This window comes from Humulus lupulus, chromosome 9, assembly GCF_963169125.1.
Source record: "Humulus lupulus chromosome 9, drHumLupu1.1, whole genome shotgun sequence".
NCBI lineage: Eukaryota > Viridiplantae > Streptophyta > Magnoliopsida > Rosales > Cannabaceae > Humulus > Humulus lupulus.
Genome location: NC_084801.1, coordinates 5324955 through 5348695, shown reverse-complemented (window position 1 = coordinate 5348695; position 23741 = coordinate 5324955). Strand labels below are relative to the sequence as shown.

At 35.2% G+C, this 23741-nt stretch overlaps 2 protein-coding genes and 1 non-coding gene across 3 annotated transcripts; all 3 read left to right on the top strand.

The window, feature by feature from the left end:
- The first annotated feature begins 7587 nt into the window (after positions 1–7587).
- LOC133802833 (small nucleolar RNA R71) lies at positions 7588–7694 on the top strand. The gene has a single exon (XR_009877579.1). It is a non-coding gene; the product is annotated as a small nucleolar RNA R71 (small nucleolar RNA).
- A 561-nt stretch (positions 7695–8255) lies between these two features.
- LOC133800792 (uncharacterized) lies at positions 8256–15300 on the top strand. The gene is made up of 9 exons (XM_062238852.1): positions 8256–8296; positions 12852–12972; positions 13057–13530; positions 13620–13871; positions 13949–14292; positions 14373–14543; positions 14621–14725; positions 14809–14977; positions 15065–15300. The coding sequence occupies exons 1-9, from the start codon at positions 8256–8258 to the stop codon at positions 15155–15157; spliced, it is 1770 nt and encodes a 589-aa protein (XP_062094836.1). The 3' UTR covers positions 15158–15300.
- A 4263-nt stretch (positions 15301–19563) lies between these two features.
- On the top strand, positions 19564–20507 carry LOC133800649 (probable LRR receptor-like serine/threonine-protein kinase RFK1). The gene is made up of 5 exons (XM_062238678.1): positions 19564–19694; positions 19820–19891; positions 19971–20042; positions 20121–20189; positions 20273–20507. Exons 1-5 carry the CDS (start codon positions 19630–19632, stop codon positions 20412–20414), a joined length of 420 nt encoding a protein of 139 aa, XP_062094662.1. The 5' UTR covers positions 19564–19629; the 3' UTR covers positions 20415–20507.
- The last annotated feature ends 3234 nt before the right edge of the window (positions 20508–23741 follow it).

Sequence of the window (23741 nt, the reverse complement as noted above, 5' to 3'; positions counted from 1 at the left end):
GAAATTCAACCAACCAAATGATAGGAATTCACAAGCATCACAATAATTTCATCAAATTCAATCCAATTTCATGAAAACAACAAGAAATTCGAAACCCCCAATTGTTAGGTCAAAATTTTCCCCCAAATTTTTTTCTTCAATTTTTCATCAAATTACCAAGAGAAATCTTTGAACCCATGAACATTTAAGTACATGAACCTCATTAAGCACTTAGAATCTGAAAAAAAACCAACAATCTCAGCCCAAACAATAAGAAATTCGGATTCTATTATGGAATTCAATGAAAACCAAGAAAAGACACAAAATCCATATGAGTAGGGCTAACAATGGAGGATTACATTAATCTATGCTTGTAAACAAGAGATGAGTTCAAGAAAACATACCTTAGGAGGACCTTGGTGTGAGACTCGGATCAAGAGAGTGAAAAATGAGAAGAAGAGAAAAAAAAGAAGAGAAGAAATTTGAAGAGAGTGAAAAAATTGTGGGTTTTTTTAAGGCTTTAAGCCCCCTGGTACGCTCCAGCGCGGTCGCACCCCACCTGGCGCGGTCGCGCTACCCTCCTCCAAAGCCGCGTAGGTGCGGCGTCGAGCACGGTCGCACCCCTTCTGGCGCGGTCGCGCTAGTGGCCTCATTTGGCCTGGGCCTCTGTGGGCGCGGTCGCGCCCTTCATGGAGCGGTTGCGCTGGTTGGCCAGATTTGGCTGGGCCTCTCTGGGAGCGGTCGTGCCCCACCTGGCGCGGTCGTGCTAGTGGCCCATAATTTTTTTTTTTTTTAACAAAGACTACATAATTAAATAAATAAATAAAAAATAATAATAAACTTAGAATGTCTTAAACTAAAGAAAAATTACTGTAAAAACTTGGGGTGCCTCCCAAGAGCGCTGTCGTTAACGTCATATAGTCGGACGCTGAGTTCCTCTTTACTGTGGCGCCAAGAGGATGGCGGACTTGGCTTGATCAAACTGACCACCCAAGTAGAGCTTCAACCGCTGACCATTTACTTTCAAGCTGCCAGTCTTTTCACTTGTTACTTCGACGGAGCCATAAGGAAACACTTGTAATACCGTGAAAGGACCAGACCATCTCGATTTCAGCTTGCCCGGAAAAAGTTTCAATCTTGAATTAAAGAGTAATACCTGCTGACCTGGTTGAAATTCCTTCCTGACAAGGTTCTGGTCATGCCACTTCTTAGTCTTCTCCTTGTAAATCTTGGCGTTCTCATAGGCTTCATTTCTAAACTCCTCCAACTCGTTCAATTGCAAAAGCCTCTTCTCAACAGCTGCTACCAAGTCCATGTTCAAGGTCTTCATGGCCCAAAATGCTCTATGCTCAAGTTCCACTGGAAGATGACACGCTTTCCCAAAGACCAACCTATATGGTGACATACCAATAGGTGTTTTGAAAGCTGTTCTGTATGCCCACAAAGCATCATCGAGCTTCTTAGATCAGTCTTTCCTCGAACGATGTGCCGTCTTCTCCAAGATCAACTTAATTTCCCGGTTGGAAATCTCAGCTTGTCCATTACTCTGCGGGTGATAAGGTAATGCCTTTCTATGTCTGACTCCATATTTTGCAAGTAACACCTCAAATTGCTTGTTACAAAAATGACTCCCTTCATCACTGATAATAGCTCTAGGAGTACCAAATCGGGTAAAAATGTACTTTTGGAGAAAAGTAAGAACTGTTTTACCGTCATTAGCATGAGTTGCAGCTGCTTCTACCCACTTAGAAACGTAGTCCACAGCTAGCAAAATAAACAGATTGTTGTATGATGACGGAAAAGGACCTATGAAGTCAATACCCCACACATCAAACAGTTCCACTTCTAAAATACCAGTCAAAGGCATCTCGTTCCTTCTTGAAATATTACCAGTCCTCTGACAACGATCACATGCCTTGACAAACTCATGAGCATCCTTAAAGAGAGTTGGCCAGAAAAAACCACTTTGTAGAACCTTTGCAGCAGTTCTTGTCCCACCAAAGTGACCTCCACACTGTAAACTATGACAATGATTCAAGATAGAGTACATTTCCTCTTCAGGCACACATCTTCTGATTATCTGATCGGCGCAGTGCTTATAGAGGATTGGCTCTTCCCAATAATAGTGCTTTACCTCAGAAAAGAATTTCTTCAATTGTTGTCTTGTCATGTCAGGAGGTGTGATGTTGGCAGCTAGAAAGTTGACATAATCAGCAAACCATGGAACCATCAAACTTTCCTTTAAAGCAAACAACTGCTCATCACGGAACTCATCATTTATCTGGACTTCCTTCATATTCTGACTCTCTTCTGACTCCAGTCTTGACAAATGATCTGCTACTAGGTTCTCAGTACCCTTCTTGTCTCTGATTTCTAAATCAAACTCCTGGAGGAGAAGGACCCATCGGATTAGTCTTGTCTTGGCATCCTTCTTGGTCATAAGGTATTTGATCGCTGAATGGTCTGTGTACACAATAACCTTATTCCCGATTAAATATGGCCTGAACTTGTCACAAGCGAAGACTATGGCCAACATCTCCTTTTCAGTAGTAGCATAGTTCAACTGAGCATCATTCAAGGTCCTACTAGCATAGTAGATGGTGCGAAAAACCTTGTCAACTCGTTGACCCAAAACGGCCCCAACAGCATAGTCACTGGCATCGCACATCAATTCGAATGGAAGGTCCTAATTTGGTGCAGCAACTATTGGTGCAGAAATCAATTTCTCCTTTAACATTCGGAAAGCTTTTAAACAATCTTCATTAAAATCAAATTTCACTCCGTTCATTAACAAGGTCGAAAGAGGCTTAGAAATTTTGGAAAAGTCTTTGATAAATCTTCTGTAAAATCCAGCATGCCCAAGAAAACTTCGTACTCCTTTTACTGACACCGATGGAGGAAGATTCTCTATTATTGAGATCTTGGCTCGATCCACCTCAATACCTTTACTAGAGATTCTGTGCCCAAGAATTATTCCCTCTTTGACCATAAAATGACATTTTTCCCAGTTTAACACCAGATTTGCTTTTTCACACCGGTTTAATACATTCTCCAAATTACCCAAACACAGATCAAATGAAGAGCCAAAGACAGAAAAATCATCCATGAAAATCTCAATGCTCCTCTCTACCATATCTGAAAAGATAGCCATCATGCACCGTTGGAATGTTGCTGGTGCAGTACATAGTCCGAATGGCATTCTCCTGAACGCGAACGTGCCATAAGGACATGTAAATGTCGTTTTCTCTTGGTCCTCTGGTGCAATAACAATTTGATGATACCCCGAGTAACCATCTAAAAAACAATAATACTCATTGCCTGCCAACCTATCCAACATTTGATCAACAAAAGGAAGTGGGAAGTGATCTTTTCGTGTCGCCTTATTTAACTTTCGATAGTCAATGCAAATGCGCCTCCCGGTCACAGTTCGAGTTGGTATTAACTCATTATTTTCATTCTTGACTACTGTTATTCCCCCCTTCTTTGGCACCACCTGCACTGGGCTCACCCAAGCACTATCAGAAATTGGGTAAATCACCCTGACGTCCAACCATTTCAAGAACTGCTCAAGTACAACCTTCTTCATAGCTGAATTGAGCCTTCTCTGAGCCTCTATAGATGGCTTGCTTTCTTCCTCCACTAAGATTCGATGCATTACTGTTGAAGGAATTATTCCTCTAATATCCGCCAATGTCCATCCAATGGCCAACTTATGATCCCGTAGAACCCTCAATAATTTCTCCAATTCAGTTTTTGAGAGATCAGCTGAAACAATTACTGGCAAGGTCTCATTCTCCCCTAAGTACGCATAGCACAAATGCTCAGGAAGAGCCTTTAATTCCAAATTCGGTGGCTGTTGAACGGATGTTAATGGTCGTTCGTTAGCCTCTGCCAATTCTTCAAATTTCTTCAAATACGGGTGGTAAGAGTTAATCCACTTTACATATTCTTTCGTCTCATCATCATCTTCATCTTCATCACCAGTCAACACTGCCTCTAAAGCATCACTACTCACCCTTCTTTCTAAAACTGCTTTCTCTATTATATCCACACTGTAGCAACTGTCACTAGCCATCGGATACGTCATTGCCTTGAAGACATTAAACACCACCTCGTCCCCTTGCACTCTCAACTTCAACTCACCCTTCTGAACATCTATAAGTGCTTGGCCTGTTGCCAAGAAAGGCCTCCCAAGGATAATGGGAACATTGCTATCCTCTTCCATATCAAGAACTATGAAATTGGCAGGAAAAATAAACTTGTCTACTTTGACAAGAACATCTTCAATTACCCCTCTTGGATATGCCAACGAACGGTCAGCTAGTTGCAAAGTTACAGTTGTGGGCTTGGCTTCTCCGAGCTGCAATCTCTTGAAAACTGACAATGGCATCAGGTTTATGCTAGCCCCCAAATCACAAAGAGCATTTATTCCCTCAATTCTCCCAATAGTGCACGGTATTGTGAAACTTCCAGGATCTCTCAGTTTAGGAGGGAGCTTCTTTTGCAGTATAGCACTACACTCTTCCGTCAATGCCACAGTTTCAAAGTCTTCCATCTTCCTTTTCTTGGACAAGATGTCCTTCATGAACTTGACATAGCTCGGAATTTGCTCTAAGGCCTCCGCAAATGGAATGTTGATGTACAGTTTCTTGAATACTTCCAGGAATTTAGTAAACTGCTTGTCCATGATGTTCTTACGGAGCCTTTGGGGGTAGGGAATCTTTATGTGATGTTCAATACTAATTGGTGGCGAAGCTTCTTTTGTTGGTATGCCTTCAGTAGCCTTCTTCTCACTGTGCTTCTTTTCCTCTTGTGCCGGTGCCTGTGCCTGTTGATCCTAACCCACTTCTTCAACTGGCTGCTTCTCACTTGGTCCCTCATAATTCTTCCCACTTTTTAACGTGATTGCCTTGCAATTCTCTTTTGGATTGACTTCAGTTGTGCTAGGCAAGTTACCTTGGGCACGATTAGCCATGAGAGTAGCCAATTGTCCCATTTGGGTCTCTAAATTTCTAATAGAAGACCGAGTTTCAGCCATGAATTGATTCAACACATCTGACTGAGCATTAGAAGTTCCACCAAAATTTTGTTGTTGTTGATTATGAGTGGGTGGTTGAAGTTGTTGCTGCGGCCTTAATCTCGGTTGAAAGAACCCCGGTGGTTGTTGTTGGTTTGGCTGTTGTTGGGTTGAAGATTGGCCTTGCTGATCATTCTTCCAAGAAAAAATTGGATGATTCCTTCACCCTTGATTGAAGGAATTGGAGTAAGGGTTATTGTTGCTCTGTCGAGGAAAATTCCCAATAGCCTGAGCTTGCTCCATAGGCATGTTGTTTACATCAGCATACTGACATTGTTCATAGGCATGAGGGCCCCCACATACTTCACACAGAGTCTGGGCCTGTTGCACTGGAGCTGTTATTATATTGCCTTGCAATTGCTTAGTCAAGGCCTCAACTTGAGCAGTCAACTTTGAAATTGCATCCATGTAATGACCCACTAATCTAGACTAATTGGACCATTATCGAAACTATACATAAAACTTACATTTTTACGAAAATACCATAATTTATTGAGTAACTTGCAAAATAAGAGTTATTTACAAATAAACAGAATACTAAAAAGGATTTTGGGATCCCATTGTCTTTAAAACCAAAACATGATTTAAAAATAAAAGACATTACATAATAATGCGGAAAATACATGTAAAACCATAAAAAAAACATAAAAGGAGACTACATCCTCGAATCGATAACGCTCGGCCCCTTGACTCCATTCATCATCGATACACATCCTCCCAAGCATCACGAATCTTACCGCCTCTAAGCTTATTTTCCTGCACATAAACAGAAAGGAGTGAGCCTAATGCCCAGCAAGGAAAAACCTAACACATAGTCATATACACAATTTCATAAGAAAACATAAAGACTTAACATAATACATATAACATACACTTATTATAATGGCCATTATTACTTGGGGTCCCATAGACTAAACAAGCATATGCCCATGGGGTTAATGGGGTCCTACTAGCTAAGTAGGTCATATGCCCATAACCCATTTGGGGTCTTGTTAGTCATATGGGTCATATGCCCAAGCCTACATACACATATACATATCATAACACTTTTAATAACATAAACATATAGATAACATAAGCACATAACATATTAATTCTAGCCTATTTTCCTTACCAAAGTTACCGGGATAAAATGGACTGAGTTAGGACTTTTGGAACACTCCTAAAACCACAATGAACAAGGGTGAGTCTAAAGAAAGGAGATGAAATGAAAGAGAATAGGAAGACTAAACCATTAAACGAAAATATGCTTACCACCACTTAAGTGCTTAAGAACTTGGATTCCCTAACCAAAAATAAGAATAAGGTTAGGGGACTGAGTAGAAGGTTTTGAGAAAAGAAATAACATAGAATACAGAAAGGACTAGAGTTTTGGGTTTACCTCAAAGATTGCAAGATCAATCTAACCTCCACCGAAATACTATAGAACTCACTTCCCAAGTGTTTGATAAGCTTATGATGTTTAAGCTTATAGTTTTTCCCCAAACCAAGTGTTTACACTCTCACACTCACTTAACACTAGCAGCCTCTGAACTTAGAGCAAATGGTGAATAATGGCTGGGTACTAGGTCCTATTTATAGAGTTTGGGAATGAAAATATCTTGATTTTACTTGAATAAAAATAATGGCTTTTTAGGTGAAAATCATTTGAATAATCGTTCAGCAGAGGCTGAAGACTCGTTCAGAAGATGCTGGACTGTTGAAGGAGTTTGAATGGCTGAAGGGAAAAGAATTCAAATGTATTTGAATTCATCCTGGTGGAGGCGATATATCGCCCCCTATAGGCGATATATCGCCTGGACCTTTGTTCCCGAGGCGACCGTGCATCGATTCGTGTTTTCCGTATCTACGTGCTGCGACATATCGCCCCCTATAGCTGCGATATATCGGCATACGCTGAATATTTAAACACGAATTTACACATTTTTAGCTGAGTTTGAATGGAGTAAACAGCCTTGACTAAGCCCTCAACGTGCTCAAAGCTGTTGACTGACCCTATACATTCAAACTTTTACCCTTATTTAATTTAATCCTCAAAAATACTAAATCCTTAATTACCATTCAAAACATGTGCTTAAAATCCTATTGGTTGATGTCTAAACCTTATAATATAATAATATATTCCTTAATATCAGACACATTAATCAAACCTTAGGTTATACTTAATATTCTTAAACTATAGGTTAAACTTAGAAAATCTATAAGTACTACTATGAGTGTCCAAATAACTCCCGGTCTGAACCAAAAATCCAAAGTAACAATGATAACACTCAACATACTATAATACTACTAAACAATTAGGTAAGTAAAGTTCTTGGACTCTACAATCCACTTCATACATACCGGCCACTTTCCTTGAAGAGCTTCTTTCACTTGGCCACTGCTGATTATTCATGGCCATTTCTTCCAACAAGTCATATGCCTCATTGGCGCTCTTTCTCATAAACGCACCACCAGCTGCTGCGTCAATGAGTGTGCGAGTAGTACCACACAACCCATTATAAAAATTATGGACTAGCATCCATTTCTCTATTCCGTGATGTAGGCACTTTCTTATCAATTCTTTGAATCTCTCCCAAGCTTCATAGAGAGACTCATTATCCAACTGAGAAAAATTATTGATCTCTCCTCTCAACTTAGCTGCTTTAGCTGGAGGGAAGAACTTGGAGAGGAACTTCAGTGCTAGATCATTCCATGTATTGATTGAGTAAGGTGGCAAAGATACCAACCAACTCTTAGCTCGCTCTCTCAGAGAAAATGGGAACAATCTAAGTCTGATAGCATCATCACTAACTCCATTCATCTTAAATGTCTGACAGAGCTCCATGAAGTTAGAGAGATGCATGCTTGGGTCTTCAGTGGGCAGTCCCCCAAACTGGACTGTGGATTGAACCATCTGAAGTATGGCTGGCTTTATCTCAAAATTATTTGCATCTACGGCAGGTGGTCTTATACAAGACTGGACCCCTGTCATTGTTGGCAACACATAGTCCCTCAGGCTACGGTCTGGTGGATTATGACCATTAGCCGGGTCTTCTATGGCACCCCCATTATTACCGTTGTTGGCCATAACTTCCTCTTGCTCAATCCTTTGTACAACTCTTTCCAACCTTTTGTTTTTTCTGTTCTGCCGGCAAGTCTTCTCTATCTCAGGATCAACAGGCACTCTAGCAGCTGGTCCTTGACGTCGCATAAACCAATGGTACCTGAGATGAGACAAGAAGAATTGGACACAAACAAGTTAGCAAAAAGTGAAAAGAAAACCAAATTAGAATTTAATCCAATTAACGTAATATTAACTAAACAATTCCCCGGCAACGGCGCCAAAAACTTGTTGCGATATTTTTATTACACGCAAGTGCACATATCATACAAGTAGTAACTCACACAGGTGAGGTCGAACCCAAGGGAATTGCAGCTAAGTACTAACAAAATTGGATTTATATTTCTATTTGGAAACAATAAAAATTGGGTTTTAAAATTATAATGCAGAAAACACAACAAGCAAAACAATAAATAAAAAGGATTTGACAATGGATGTGAAATTAGGAATATGATTTCAATTGCTTTGATTACCCAATTGTTAATACTAGTTAACTATTCTTCTTCCTTCTATGTGATGACAGATTATAAAATCACCTAAACTCTTTTCAGATCATAAAGGTACTAAATTGCATGCCAACTACTGCATCTCTGAGATAACACAACAAACAATTCGCATTAAGCAATAATCTAAAAGTCACACAAGCTATGCAAATACTTTCGTTTCACATGAAAACCTATGTTTATTCATTTAGAGCATTCCTAATATTCACTTTTCAGATTTCATATTAGGATCATGAATCATGCTTAAGGTGATCAATCTCAAACATGTAGTGAGCACAAGAATGAACAAATCACATAAACAAGGAAAAATGAATAATCAAATAGCATTAATCCATGGAATAATCTCAGTCAATATCCATCAAATCCCTAAATAGGAGTTTAGCTCATAATCTCAATATTCATATCCATAATCAAATTAAACATAAACAATAACAAAGAAAATTAAAGAAAAAGAGAATGAAACTAGATGGGGAATTGTCACAGATCGCCCACGCTTGCTCCAAGCTTCTTCTTCTTCTTCTTCCCTTGCCTTCTCCTTGTCTCTAGCCTCTAATTCACGTTTTTCTCCCCTCCAAATCGCATCAGAACTCGTTACCCTAAATTAGCCCCTGTGAATGGACCAAAATGCCCTTCATTTAAAAATCTGCCGAATTTCAATTTCCAGCAACCTAGCGAGGTCGCTCTACTCTCTCAGAAAAGGCATTTTTGACAGCTTTATGAATTTTTGTGCTTTTTGGCATCTTTTTCATTCTAAATCATCCCAATCCTTCAAAACCTGAAAATAAACAAAAACAACACAAACACAAGCGTAAAATAGAACAAAACAACCCTAAACCTCTAAAATACTTCCTAAGTAGACACACTAAAACAAGTCTAAAACTCGCTAATCAATTCTGCCCCAATGTACTATTACTACATTTCAAAATAATACATATGAAAAAAACCATAATTTATATAAACTAACTCTAAATTGTTCTTACAGGGAATTCCTCAACACATTGAAATTGTTGCAAATAAATTAGCAACAAAAAAATGGACAATCAAATTGTCTGGAGATGAAGAAAAAATGAATAATGTGAAATACAAGCATTTCATTATTCTCTCCATTGAAGCCAAACAAGATAACAACAAGGATGAATCATCATCCTAAATTACAAACACAAATCAATCCTTTTCTTCATTTATTTATTTATTCATATAAAATCACATTCTTTATTAAACTATTTACAATTTTATTTATATTTATTTTATTTATGAAGGTCTAGCCTTTAAAACCGTTCAATAGCAAAATCGCTCGTTCGGAAACAAAACTACCAAATCCTTATCAACAATATTATAATTTGAATTCCAACAATATTTTTAGTAATATCTTTATGTCATACATTATATTAAATATTGTATTTTAAAATATATGACACTGATTATAAGAAATTTACTCATTTGGTACACGTATTTTTGCAAACTATCGTTTTGGTACCCTTTTTTTTCAATAATCAATCATATGGTACCATGTATTTCAAAATCATAGATATTTAGTACCCTAAACTCAAATTTCATAAATACAATTTTTATCAATATGACCAAACTGTCATCAGTTATATGTAATTAAGTAATTAAATTTATATTTGGAACTCATATAATTGAGAGAAGTTTTATTAAATTGGTAAAATTATATTAATTAAATACAGAGTACCAAATAACTATTAATGTAAATATAGGGTACCAAAACGATACTTCACAAAAATATACAGTACCAAATGGTTACCTATACCATTGATTAAATAATAAAATTTAATACGAAAGTTAAAAAATAAAACTAAGTTCACACATTTTCTCAATACAACGAAGCAAACGCGCATTGCACGTTGCTTTCTGCTAGTATATATATATATATAATTAATATCAATGATGAAGGTAGGGGAATTGGGGATGGCCCCCTAATTTTTTTATCTATATTTTTTAAACAATTTATTATAAAAAAAATTATATATTGATCATCTCTAAAATTAAAGAAAAAAAATAATACATTTATATGAATTTTGTACATATATTAGTTTAATTTTTTTTAGTTCCTTTGTATTTTAATCCTAACTCCGCCATTAATATGTATTTATAAATACTAATAATAAAATGCTAAAATAATAAATAGAAACTTGGTACAAAATAAGTCTTGGAATCGTGTGTTTGTTAGATTGTAAACAATTTTATGAGCATTATATCTATAAATCAGATTCAACAACAACATTAAATGCTCATCCAACACCCAACACTACTACAATTGGGACATCAGTCATCGTCCATGAGAAGTCGGTTCTACTTAAACTGACTTACCACATGTTCATAAGTCGGTTTACTCATAACCGACCTATCATGTATAATAAAAGTAAGCATGGGAGGTCGGTTACGCGGGAACCGACTTACCATGTTGACATGGTAGGTCGGTTCACATTGAACCGACCTCCCATGCTTGAAGATGTCATAGTAAGTCGGTTCCTGCAAAACTGACATGCCATGTTAATCATGGTAGGTCAGTTCTGTGTGGACCGACTTACTATGTCCTACATTTTTAACATGGTAGGTCGGTACTATATAAACTGACTTATCATGTCACATTTTTATTTATTTTACATTATTTGAATTTTAAAATACAATAATTTATTTAGTAGTGTATGAAATAAATGTAAAAAATTTATATTTATTTATCTACATTATAATGTTTTGAAATATAAATAGATGAATCAAATCAATCAATTATTTATAATATAAAAAATAATTATATTTTATAATGAAAAAATATTTTAATTGAATAGTATTTATAATTTAAAAAAAAAACTTTATAAATATTTTAATGTATTTAATTAATATTTTTTTAAATGACATGGTAAGTCGGTTGTGTGGGAACTGACTTTTCATGTGACATGGTAGGTCAGTTCTATTGACTGACTTATCATGTCATTATAAAAATATATTGTTAAAGATATAGTCTAATTTATTTTTGTATTATTTGAATTTTAAAATGTATTACTTTATCAAATAATACATATATATAATTGATTTGTGAATGCAATAAGTATAAAAAATATATACTTATTAATATTACATATATTATAATTTTTGAAATATTAATTAATTAATTATTTGGAATTAAAAAAATTAATTTAGTTTTTAATAAGAAAATATTTTAATTGATAAATAGCATATTTATAAATATTAGAAAAAAAATAAATTAAATAAGTTGGAGATTTATAATTTTAAAATAAAATATCAACAAATTAAAGTTATATATTTTTTAATTTTAACATCATAAGTCGGTTCTAGAACTAGACATATCATGCTGCATCATAGGTCGATTGCTAATGAACTGACATACCATGTTAAAATTATATATTTGTAGTTTTAACAGCATAAATCGGTTCTATAAATGACTTATGATGCTACATCATATGTCAGTTGCTATTAGAGACACACCATGTTAAAATTAGGGTGGAAAAAAAACCCAAATAAAATTGAGTATCCCGCGCATACTCTTCTTCTTCACTGTACACCCGCGAATTTTTTTTCTTCACATCTTCTTCGTTCCGCCAGCTACCGTTCTTCTTCAATCCGTTTTGCCGTCATACCCGCCGCGAATTTCTGGGGTTTGTTTTCTTCCCATGAGTTTGATTTCTGGGGTTTGTTTTCTTCCCAAGAGTTTGATTTTTGCCGTCATAGTTAATCTGTAAATAACTATATATATATTGTTTATTGTTTTTTATGGTTTCTATAAATACATATATTGGTTTGTTAGAAGTTTATAGAACCAGGCGATTGGTTTTTTATGGGTTTCTATAAATACATATATTGGTTTTTTAGAAGTTTATAGAAGTTTATAAATACATATATTGTTTTTTCTGAGGCTGAACTAGGCGATTTATAGAACCATACATCTGTTGTAGTGGCATGTGTTGATATTTTTATTTTTTACCTGTAACAAGGATTATTGGTTTGTTAGAAGTTTTATTTTAATATATAATGTGACTATTTGATGTTCTTCCTTATTTCAGCAAGTGTTCTAGTTTTTCTTTGAAGACATATATATTTCATAGTGTTGACTCTTCTATAAATACATATATTGGGTTTCTATAAATACATATATTGTTTAATCTGTGAATAATTATATATATATATTGTTTATTGTTTTTCATGGCAGGGATTCTCCTAAACTAGGCACAGATGAGCCAATAGATCGATCTATACTTTGGAAGGAGGCAAGGAAAGATGCATCAGGAAATTATGTAAATGAACGTGACAAGCTTATAGGAGATGCCATTGTATGTTGTAAACTATGTGAACTTGGATTTTTTTTTATCCTTCATTATATTGTATTACTAAATTTATGAAATTAAATATTGCAGGATGACCTTCTAGATAAGAGAAATGAGGGGACACTTGTAGAAGTTGGGACAAACGATATATTGACACAAGTGTTAGGAACAAAGGAGCATCCTGGTAGAGTAAGAGGCCAAAGTCGTGGAGTTACACAAAGAGACTACTTTTTGAAGCCAGCAGGAGGTTTTAGTGGACTTCAACAATATCAATTTCAATTTCAGCAACACCAATCACAAAAATACTTAGATGACTTTAAAAAGTTAGAACAATCCTTTGAGCAAAGACTACGTAGTCAAGCTGAACAATTTGAAGTAGAACGAAAACGAGAAAGAGAAGAACGAGAACAAGAACGAGAGTTATTTTTGACAAAGTTTACAGAATTAGCAAACAAAATTTCATCATTAAAAGGAAGTGAAGTGAGTTTGCCTACGATAGTTTCACGAACAAGTGAGACCCCTACGCCAATGGAGGTGGTAAATGAGTCTTTAGTTTCATCAAAGGTATTTTATTCTTCACCTATTCATATTATTATTTTAGAAAATATCTATTATAACATAAATATTATTTTGTCCTTGTCTTGAGCTTGTAGGATAATCAGAAGTCTAGATTATTGACAGAAAATGGTGATACTGTTGCTATTGGACAAATAATGGCAACAAGCGGAAAAATTCATTGTGTTGACTTAAGAAAGGGTAACTATCGTGTGCAAGTGGATGAATGCTGCAATGATGAGGCTAAACTTATTTTTCCTATTGGAGATGAGATTTCTTTAGTACGTCATGCTGTCGGCCACTATGTTGAGTGGCCATCTCATCTGATCATTCCTTACGATTCAGATTTGGTAAGACATTGACAAGAAACTATATTTAGTGATTAAATTATTTTTCATGACTAACATGTGTTACTTTCATGTTGAAGCTACCTAAGAAGACAAAGAAGCAAAAAAAGAATGGTTCACCAATACCTAATGCCCCAATGACACAAGAGAAATCTCATCCTTCCCAAAAACTTCCTAGTCAAAATGAAGTAGTGTCAATTAAAGCTAGTGTCCCGATACTCTTCAAGATTCCTAGTGGGGTTCCTCGCTTTCTCAAGTGTCTATTAACTACTGTGAAGTATGTGGAGCCAAGTTTCATGATCAAAATTACGATGGATTTTGAGATATTCGGCCATGAGAATGATTTATATATCTCACAAGAAGATATAGTCCATGTTGGCTTAATGGAAGAGATTGGAGCAGCATGTGTATCGTTATATATCAGGTATCAAAGATTTTTAAAATAATTATAAGTTTGTTCATAACTTATTTTATAAATTTAACAGAGATATATTTTTTATGTAGGATTTTATACTTCCAATTAGTGAAAAGAGAGATCAGTCACTTTTTTCGTTTTGTTGAGCCAATTTGGTTATCAAATGTTGGATCCACTGAAGAAGAACGAGTTGAATGGGTATCAAAGCGTATGCTTGATTCAAATCCGGGTCAGATGTGGTTGTTGCCATATCATAAGGGGTAAGTTTTTTACTTTTAGTATTTTGTTAGTGAATATATATAATATTAATAATGAAATATTTTTGTGTTTTTGTTAGAAAGCATTGGATGCTTATAATAATTGATTTTGATCGCCAATTGTGCTATTTCCTGGATTCTCTTCACAATTTTCCACCAGATGAAATCAAATCTCTCATTTCTCGGTAAAAATCTAACCAATTGACTGCATACTCTTTAATTCATTTAAAATTAAGAACATCTAAATGTTTATGTTATTATTATTTAGTGTCTTTCAACATTTACGCACAAATAATGCAAAAACTAAGGAAGTCGCTTGGAGAACAGTTAAGTGTCCTCGTCAACCATTACAATCAGTACAATGTGGGTTCTATGTTATGAGGATGATGAAGGACTTCGTGACAAATGAGTTTTCAATGCGTTGGCTAACTAGTAATGTAAGTGAAAATATTCATAATTAAAGTTCTAGCTTTACCTTAAGATTAAATATATTAATTCAACTCATGCAATGAATTTTGTTTTAGTGTGGCGGGAAGAACTATTACACAAAGGATGAGATCAATGAAGTACGTGAAGAATGGGCACAATGCGTCATGGATTTGATGAGTACTACATAGGTCCACTAACTTTTGTTAACTTAGACTTTTAATGAGATATACTTACAATGTTAACTTAGACTTTCTTGAAGATATACACACTTTTGTTGCCTAACTATAGTTTACAATGCTTATGTGAATCATTTTGTAATTAACTTAAGACTCGTTATTTTAGATACTTAGTTCAAATTCTAGTATTTTATATTATTGTGATATATGTTTTGTTTTGTTCAGTTTGTTTGTATAAAAAAACATGATTTGTTTTGGACATAATACACTTTTTAAGAGAAAAAAAACACCATAAGTCGGTTCTACTAAAACTGACAAAAGATGTCTACACCATAAGTCGGCTGTGAACTGACATATCATGTTTTACACCAGAGGTCGGTGTACAACCGACCTACCATGTCTTACACCAGAGGTCAGTTTGCAACCGACGTACCATGTCTTACACCAGATGTCAGTTTTCCACCGACGTACCATGTCTTACACCAGATGTCGGTTTGGCGCCAACTGACCTACCATGTTTTTACATCATAAGTCACTGCATGGGAAGTCAGTTCCCAACCGACTTATGAACATTCAGATGTCAGTTTTTAACCGACTTATCATGTAATTTTTGTAGTAGTGCAAGATCATATTTTATTTAGGGAATTTGTTACACAATGAAGAGAACATACCTCCCATATTGCCAATGCCATCTTGAGCCATTTCCACCCTTCAAATCTACCAAAAACACACACAAGATCAAGTGCAAATGCAAGAGGGAGTTTATGGATGGCAAACCCCTTACCACAATACCACTACACACACTTTTGTAACTATATGACTTCACACACTTATGCCCACTTACCCTAAGGGGTATTAGTAGGTTAATAAGGTTTTATGATAGTAGTGGTGGACTATAGTTTAATGGGCCAACATATAGTCATTAGGGTGCCACCATGTGCCTCTAATGCAATTAGTAAGTGTGAACCATCCCATTATGGTTATTGGTAATTAATAGGCACTTTGGTTAATGATTGTGATTATGGAATACTGTTTATGATTATATTAGTCCATCATAATAATTCTAACATTCTCCCACTTGGATAATATAATCAAACTACCACAATATTGTCTAACACACATATGACAATCAAATAAATCATACACAATATCACACCGATAGGATATAAATATTACATATGACTTGGCCCTCTAGACATTTAAATATCATAACAACCATTAACTATCAAACCAAACATGCATGAGGTACGACAGATCGAGACTATGCGCAGTCATCTCCTTTTGTGCCTGTCACTTCGATGAACAATAATATATATATATGTATATAAACATATATACGTAATAACAACAATAATAAGTGACTTCAATTATCATTATGCACGTTTAGAACAAAATACAAGCTATAAGTAATCCATACAAAATACTAGCATGTTCAAACATCTCCTTTTGCTCTCCATGCTTTATTGTACGTTACACCTACCCCATGTTCATCTCTCGTGTCTCGTATTATTTGCCTTGGTCGATAGGTTGATCCTGGGTCACAAAACTTCTCTTTGAAGTAACCACTGATGACTTTTGCACTTGCTTGTCTATTTTCAAAATTTCTGTGATTTAAGGAGCATGTGTGGTGTTTATGGTACTTGATAACTCGAAAGTAGTCTGATACTTTTGAGCTTCTTGCACGTACATACCAGCCACAGTTGTTATCTATGCATTTTGCTCAAAATGCTTCTGAACATGATTTCTCAATTCTATACTGAAAGTGTTTCTTGATGGCTATTTTCGCAAGTGTATATTTTAGATCAGTCTTATTCTTGAAAACATAATTGACTCTTATGTCTTCAATCTCCATATTCGGCAATACATGCAGAGGTGATTGAGCTTCTTGCCCGTGTTCTGTAATTTTGATGGATTCTTGTGTTGAGGCGCTCTTTATCTTGCTAGTGCTTGCAGTATTCGTATTGGGGTCTGTGAGAGTCAAACTGTGACTTGTTGCATTGCTTGCTAAAGCAGATGGAATGCTAGCTTCTCTTGGCAAAGAAAGGGTTTGGTTTCTCTGTTCTACTTCAACGATGAGAGGACATTTTTTCAACTCTTCCATAGTCTTGTTCAAGTTTAGATAAACTTGTAAATTCTCATCACTTTCTATCTTCATTCCTTTGCTTGTATCCATATTTGCATCAAAAATCAAGTTTGTTTAAATCAATCTTTCATTCAATCTGAGCTCTTTGTATATCTTGTTTACCAATTCCACGTACTTAATATCCTTTTCCACCATCAATATTTTCACTTCATGATCAACATATTTGTTGTTTGCATTCCATCTTCCGTTAAAAACTACAAATAACATTATCTTATCCATTTCCTGCAATAAAAAATAACACAACCATGAGAGCTTATTCCTTTATCTTGGATAGAAATTAAAAAAAAAAAAATCAATTCAATATACTTTTTGCATTAACTCCACTCAACTTAAGGCAAACACAATTTTCGCAAAACTAAGTGTCAATAATATTTGTGACTCAATAAGAAGAATCAAAGTAATGCAAAAGATGTTTATTGTGAAGATGAAGATAATAATGTTATTTTACAACAAAATTTAAACCTCAAACATTCAATGGCTAAAAATTTAAACTAACATTTTCATAATTTACAACATTGTTCGTAAAATTAGGATGCAATCTGCTGAAAAACAAAGACATATTTTGAGGATGCTGGAGAAATCTTTGGCAAGAGAAATGGATCTCGAAAAGAAAATGACAGAATTAAGACAAGTTGAAGAAGTGCTAAATGAAAGGCTAGTCTCCTCAGAACAAGAAGTATACTGCATGGGAGATGAAACAGAAGATGTTTGGGAAAGATTGTTTGAGGCGGATAATATGGCTGTGGTTTCAGTGGGAATTTCAAAAGAGCTGTTGGGTCAATTGCAGACACTCCAGCTAAGTTTGAAAAGTTCAGCTACTCGGCTAAGATCAAAGCTTGAAGGTTCCAAGGAAGAACTGAAGGCTAAAGAAAATACTTTGAGCAAGCTGGAAAGCAGCAATGCAAAATTTAATGACTTGCTTGTTGCATAGACAAACGAACTAAAATCCAAATTGAGAGATGCTGAAGATAAAATAATTCTTGTCAATTCAAAAGCCTTTACTTTGGGTGAAAAGGTCAGATTGCTTGATAAAGAGCTGAAAGAATCTGAGTTTCTGCTGCTGAATGCAAAGTATTTTGCAGATGGTAGTCAGGAAGAGCTTAATGCTCTATGTTGCATAATCAATGAAATGGAAAATGTTATTGCAGATTCTGAAGTGAGGATATGTAAAGCAAAAAGTAGGGCTGAAAATGCTGAAACCGAGTGTCCAATATGGAGATTAATGAAGAGCTGGGCCTTCTTAAGAGTGGTGCTGGTGCCTCTGGCAAGGTTGATTCCCTTGAGAGGCAGTTAAGAGAGTCTGATCTTCAGCTACAATGTGCAATCACATATGCCAAAGCTAGTCAAGATAAGCAAAATCTTCTATATTCTACAATAGCTGAGCAGTGAGGGCAGCGAAGCCAGACAAAGGAGTTTTCATGGGAGGAGCGGGAGATTCTACCACTGGAGCATTACTGTGAGAAGTGTCGGAAGGCATTGAAGAATCAAGAAAGTAAAAGAAACAAGGGAAAGTTGAAGAAGAGGATCGATGTTTTTGGCTGATAGCATTTAAAGAATAGAAAGTGTTTGATAAAAGCTCTGATCAAGTAATGGATTGAGCTACTAAGCTTTGTATTTATAGTGTTTCATTAATACACCAAAACGATATTTCAACGGCTGTATCCAAATCCAGTTGTTCATTTAGGTAAACAGTTACATAAAAACAAACTCTAAATTAATTTAACAGATGCTTAGTATAATATCTAATACAATCATGCCAATCAACGAAAGCTTTCATTGAGTTCAAGCTATAGACCTTCAACTTTAATGTCAGGATAAAATCTAATTCCTTGTTCAAGCTCACAGCAGGTGGTTGTTTACTTAGATCAAGACCTGCTCTATCAAGTACAAACCTACAGAAAATATAAAATCAATTAAACCAACAATTTTGGACAAAAAGGTACAAGAATAATGATCTCAGAAATGGCCAGCACACATGTCAAACATCAGATAGGTTTAAGAATTTATTCCAGTATATTTAATTCCAAATCAAAGAGCCAAATGTAGCATTAAAATAAAAACATATAAATCCAAAAATCATATAAACAAAGATCAACAAACATAGTGGCCAACACTTAGATATACCAGAAAAAGCTCTCATTTTCTTGCTTTTGTTTTAATATTAACTAGGATCGAAAAGCTATAATAATTGCTAGCTACTTATTAAGTCTTGTGTTGGTCTTGTTCTTGTTCTTCTTTTGATCACTAAAGGGTTAATCTTCATTGGTTTATAATTATTATTATGCAGTGGAAGCCACTAAAGAAATAGCTGCACAAATGAACAAGACAGACTGGAACTTCGATGACCCTTGTAGTAACCAATCGACTATTGATAAACCACGCACAGAAAAGTACATCAATGAAATCGTATGCAATTGCTTCATCCCTGCTCATAATGAATGCCATATCCCTGCTCTTTCTCTTAACCCTTAATTTCTCTATTTTAAACTCCTTTCATTTGTTTATAATAACACTCTCTTAATTAAGTTCAGGGCCTTGGAGAGCAACTTGTTTTCTGGAACTGTTCCCTCTGAGCTTGGGAAATTGGTGAACTTGACTTATTTGTGAGCATCTCTAATCTTTTCAAAGTAACCATTTGATTACATACCCGAGTTACATAATTGAAATGATGTGGCTCTGTAGGAATCTTAATGCAAACAATCTCACTGGAGAGTTCCCTTTGTCTCTCACTAATCTCTCCAAGTTATCCGTGCTGTAAGTGGCAATGTGTACTATAACTTCATAGCTGAAATGAACCAAGATATCTTGATGACTCATATTTTCTCATTGCAGTAGGATCAGTAGTAACAACTTTACAGGAAGTATGCCTGAGTTTAGCGGTTGGAAACAACTTCAGTATTTGTAAGATCTATTGGTATCTATAGTTTTCAGAACTCATGAGCTATTTGCATTGATATTACATATATATATATTACTCTCAACAGAGAAATGGAAGCAAGTGGTTGCAAAGGGCCAATTCCTTCTAGTATTTCTAGCTTGGATAAGTTGATAGAAATGTATGTTCTCTTTCATTTATTATCTATATTTCTGTGTCTGCTTAAAATCTTGGTATGTTCACTAACTTAATTTGTGATGAGACACTTTCTTCACTGAAGGATTACTGACTTAAATGGAGAGAGCTCAAATATTTCGGACTTGAGAAACATGACAAACATAAAAAAAGTGTAAGCTATACATAAACATGACAAATATATATATATATTATCATTTTTCCTTACATTTCTACTAAAGGCTCCCACTCAAAATTTGACAAATATATATTTGTATTTATAAAAAAAATTCTTACATACTGTGAAACAAATATTTTGGTCGTATATTCCCGACCAAAAAAAGAATATGGATAATTTTTGTTTTAATTTTTTAATTAATTTTTGCTCTAAATAACACATATTACAGTCAATTTTAAAAAAATTATGACAGTAATTATGAAGAGTTTACAGTTTTAGTTATTCTAGTTCAGTATTGGTGTTAAAAAAAATACAAACCTATTTTTAATATTATAAACTATTTAATTTTTAAAAAAATTCGTTGGTTGAATATCGTAACTACAATACCATGAAAAAAAATATATACTCATGTATGTATTTTTAAAGACAAAATTTGACTAAAAAGTTGAAATAAAAAATTATTAGCAGGTTGTATAAAGCCAGATATTATCCTCAAGACTCTTTCCTTTCAGCCAAGATAGGCGGCAGCCCAAGTTATATTTGGAGAAGCATAATGGCATCTCAAGAGCTCATTCGGCAAGGGGCAGCGGTTCGAATTGGGGATGGTAAGTCAGTCAACATACTGGAGGTTCCTTGGCTCCCTAATTCAGACCCGTATATCCACACCACTTCTACAGTACTAGTCAATAAAAAGGTTGTCCAGCTAATGAAGGTTGACTAATGCGAATGGGATGAGAATTTACTTCAAGATCTTCTTTTTGACAGGGATATTAGTATAATCAGGAATATCCCAATACATGCAAATGAAGCTGATACATGGTAGTGGAAGATGGATAGGCTTGGGCATTACACAGTAAAAAGTGCTCATTTATTGACTCAACAGAGGGAGCGAACAGAGGTGGATCAAGAAGCTTCGGTATACTGGAAGAAATTGTGGAAGCTGAGCATCCCCCCCAAAGTCAAAACCTTTTTATGGCAGACCTCAACCGATTGTCTTCCCACAAAATGCAATCTCCAACTAAAAGGAGTTCCAGTGAGTGATCTCTGCCCGTTCTGTAACACATGCCCTGAGTCGATCCCTCATGTTCTTCTCTCTTACTCATTCTCGCAAGTTTGCTGGAATATCCTTGGCGTTCAAATCGACCCAGATGACCCTGGTGTGTTTGCTGTCCGATTAGCTAAGATTCTGGAGAATACCAACGCTGAAAATCTCCTGCATATACCCATGCTTTGTTGGGCGTTATGGAAATCAAGAAATGAGCTCATTTGGAATCAAAAGGGTGCAGAGGCCCCGGACATTGTGACTCTTGCCCGTGTTACCTTGGAGCAATGGAAGAACGCCCAAGACCGTTCTTTTGATCTTTCGCTCGGTTTTACCCAGATTTCAGACGGTGCAGTCAAGTGGAAGCCTCCTAGCCCAGGTATAACTAAAATAAATACAGATGCAGCTCTCTTTGTTGGTCCAGACCGATTCTCTTTTGCTCTTGTTGCTCGGAATCAAGAAGGGGGTCTGCTGGAAGCCAGGGCAAGCTGTATTGGGGGATTAGTTGAACCTGAATTTGCAGAGGCAATAGGAATAAGAGAAGCCCTTAGCTGGATAAAAGACAAGAATTGGCACAAAGTTGAAGTGGAATCAGATTCATTGGTGTCAATACAAGCTATTCAAAGCCCCACTGTGCTTCTATCCTATTTCGGCAGAATTGTTCATGAATGTAGACAGTTGTTGCTTGATCTCATTCATCATGAAGTGTCCATTACATTTGTAAAACGATCTGCAAATGCTGTAGCCCATTCTCTAGCAAGGTCTACTAGCATTATTTCTGATCGTGTTGTTTTAGGGAGTGATATCCCTTCTGAGTTGAATGTAGTATTGTTGAACGATTTACTTGATTAATACAAATTCATCTTTTTTGGCAAAAAAAAAAAATTAACAGCAGAATAAGTGACTTGTAAGGTTGAAATGAGACAATTATTATAGAGGATTATGTTATGCGTGCTGAATACGAGGATGATAGAGGTACACTTATTACCCATTAAGTCACGTCATCAGTTGCTATTGATCACGTGACTTAGCTACCTAAATATTTTTTTTAGTAGTTGTAAATGTATATTCCGTTAAAATATTTTGTTAAAATTAAGAAAACAAACTGTTAAAACTAAAAAAATTCGTTATCTACACACTTTTTATACACACTTTTTATATAGAAGAGATATATAAAGAAACTCAGCATCACGTTAAGATTAATATTTTTTTTTAAAAGCTTTTATTCAAGGTGTTGTATGGAAAAATTCTAATTTTCCAATCTTTGATCGGTAATGATGATTATTTAGTTTTTATAAAATATATATATACTTGAATAATTTACTTACTAAATGAGTTCTTTGTTTTTTATTTCTTTCCTTTAATAATATTTATGGGGTGCGATTAACAAAGACACAAACGACTCCATGGATATTGGGTCAGTCAGTCTACTCAATCAAGGAAGAAACTCTGAAACTTTAGTCCTTCCACAACCACAGAGGTACAACCTAATAAAAGACTTATTAAAAAGCATTTTTTGTAGTAGCACTTCACTTTGATAAGGACTTATTAATAAGCATTTTTTGTAGTAGCACTTCACTTTGATGTCGACGTCCACCACTCACTGACGCAGAACTACTGGAAAAATGTGGTCAAATACAACAATAAAAAAGTTGAAAATAACATCATCGACATACGATAGAAAAGTTCGGTATATCTTTCATTCATTGCCATCTTTTTTTCATGACTTGTAACCCTATAGTGATTTGCCGAAGTTGAGAAAAAATTCGGACTAATTAATCCAAACGCTAATTTTCATGACAAAAATAATACGCTAAAATAATTATCAAAAGTTGAGAAAATATAAAATATGTACTAAAAATATTATCCTAAACAATTTCAAAGAATTTATATTGTACTCATGATAATTTCTAGATGAAGTTGTTATATAGAAAAAAATTGGAGCCAAAGTTTAGTCTCAAAACAATGTGGGACTTACTATTTCACTTTTTCTATTATGAAAAATTGTATTCAAATCTCCTTAATAACACACTTATCATTGGCTTTGATGGTGAACATGTCTTTAACGTGAGTTCTAATCCTTACAAAAGCAAAAATTGTGTGTTTTTTTTTTAAATAATTGAATTGCATTTATAAAATGATTTTTTTTCCAGCACAGAATATGCCGAAGAATATGGTGCAACA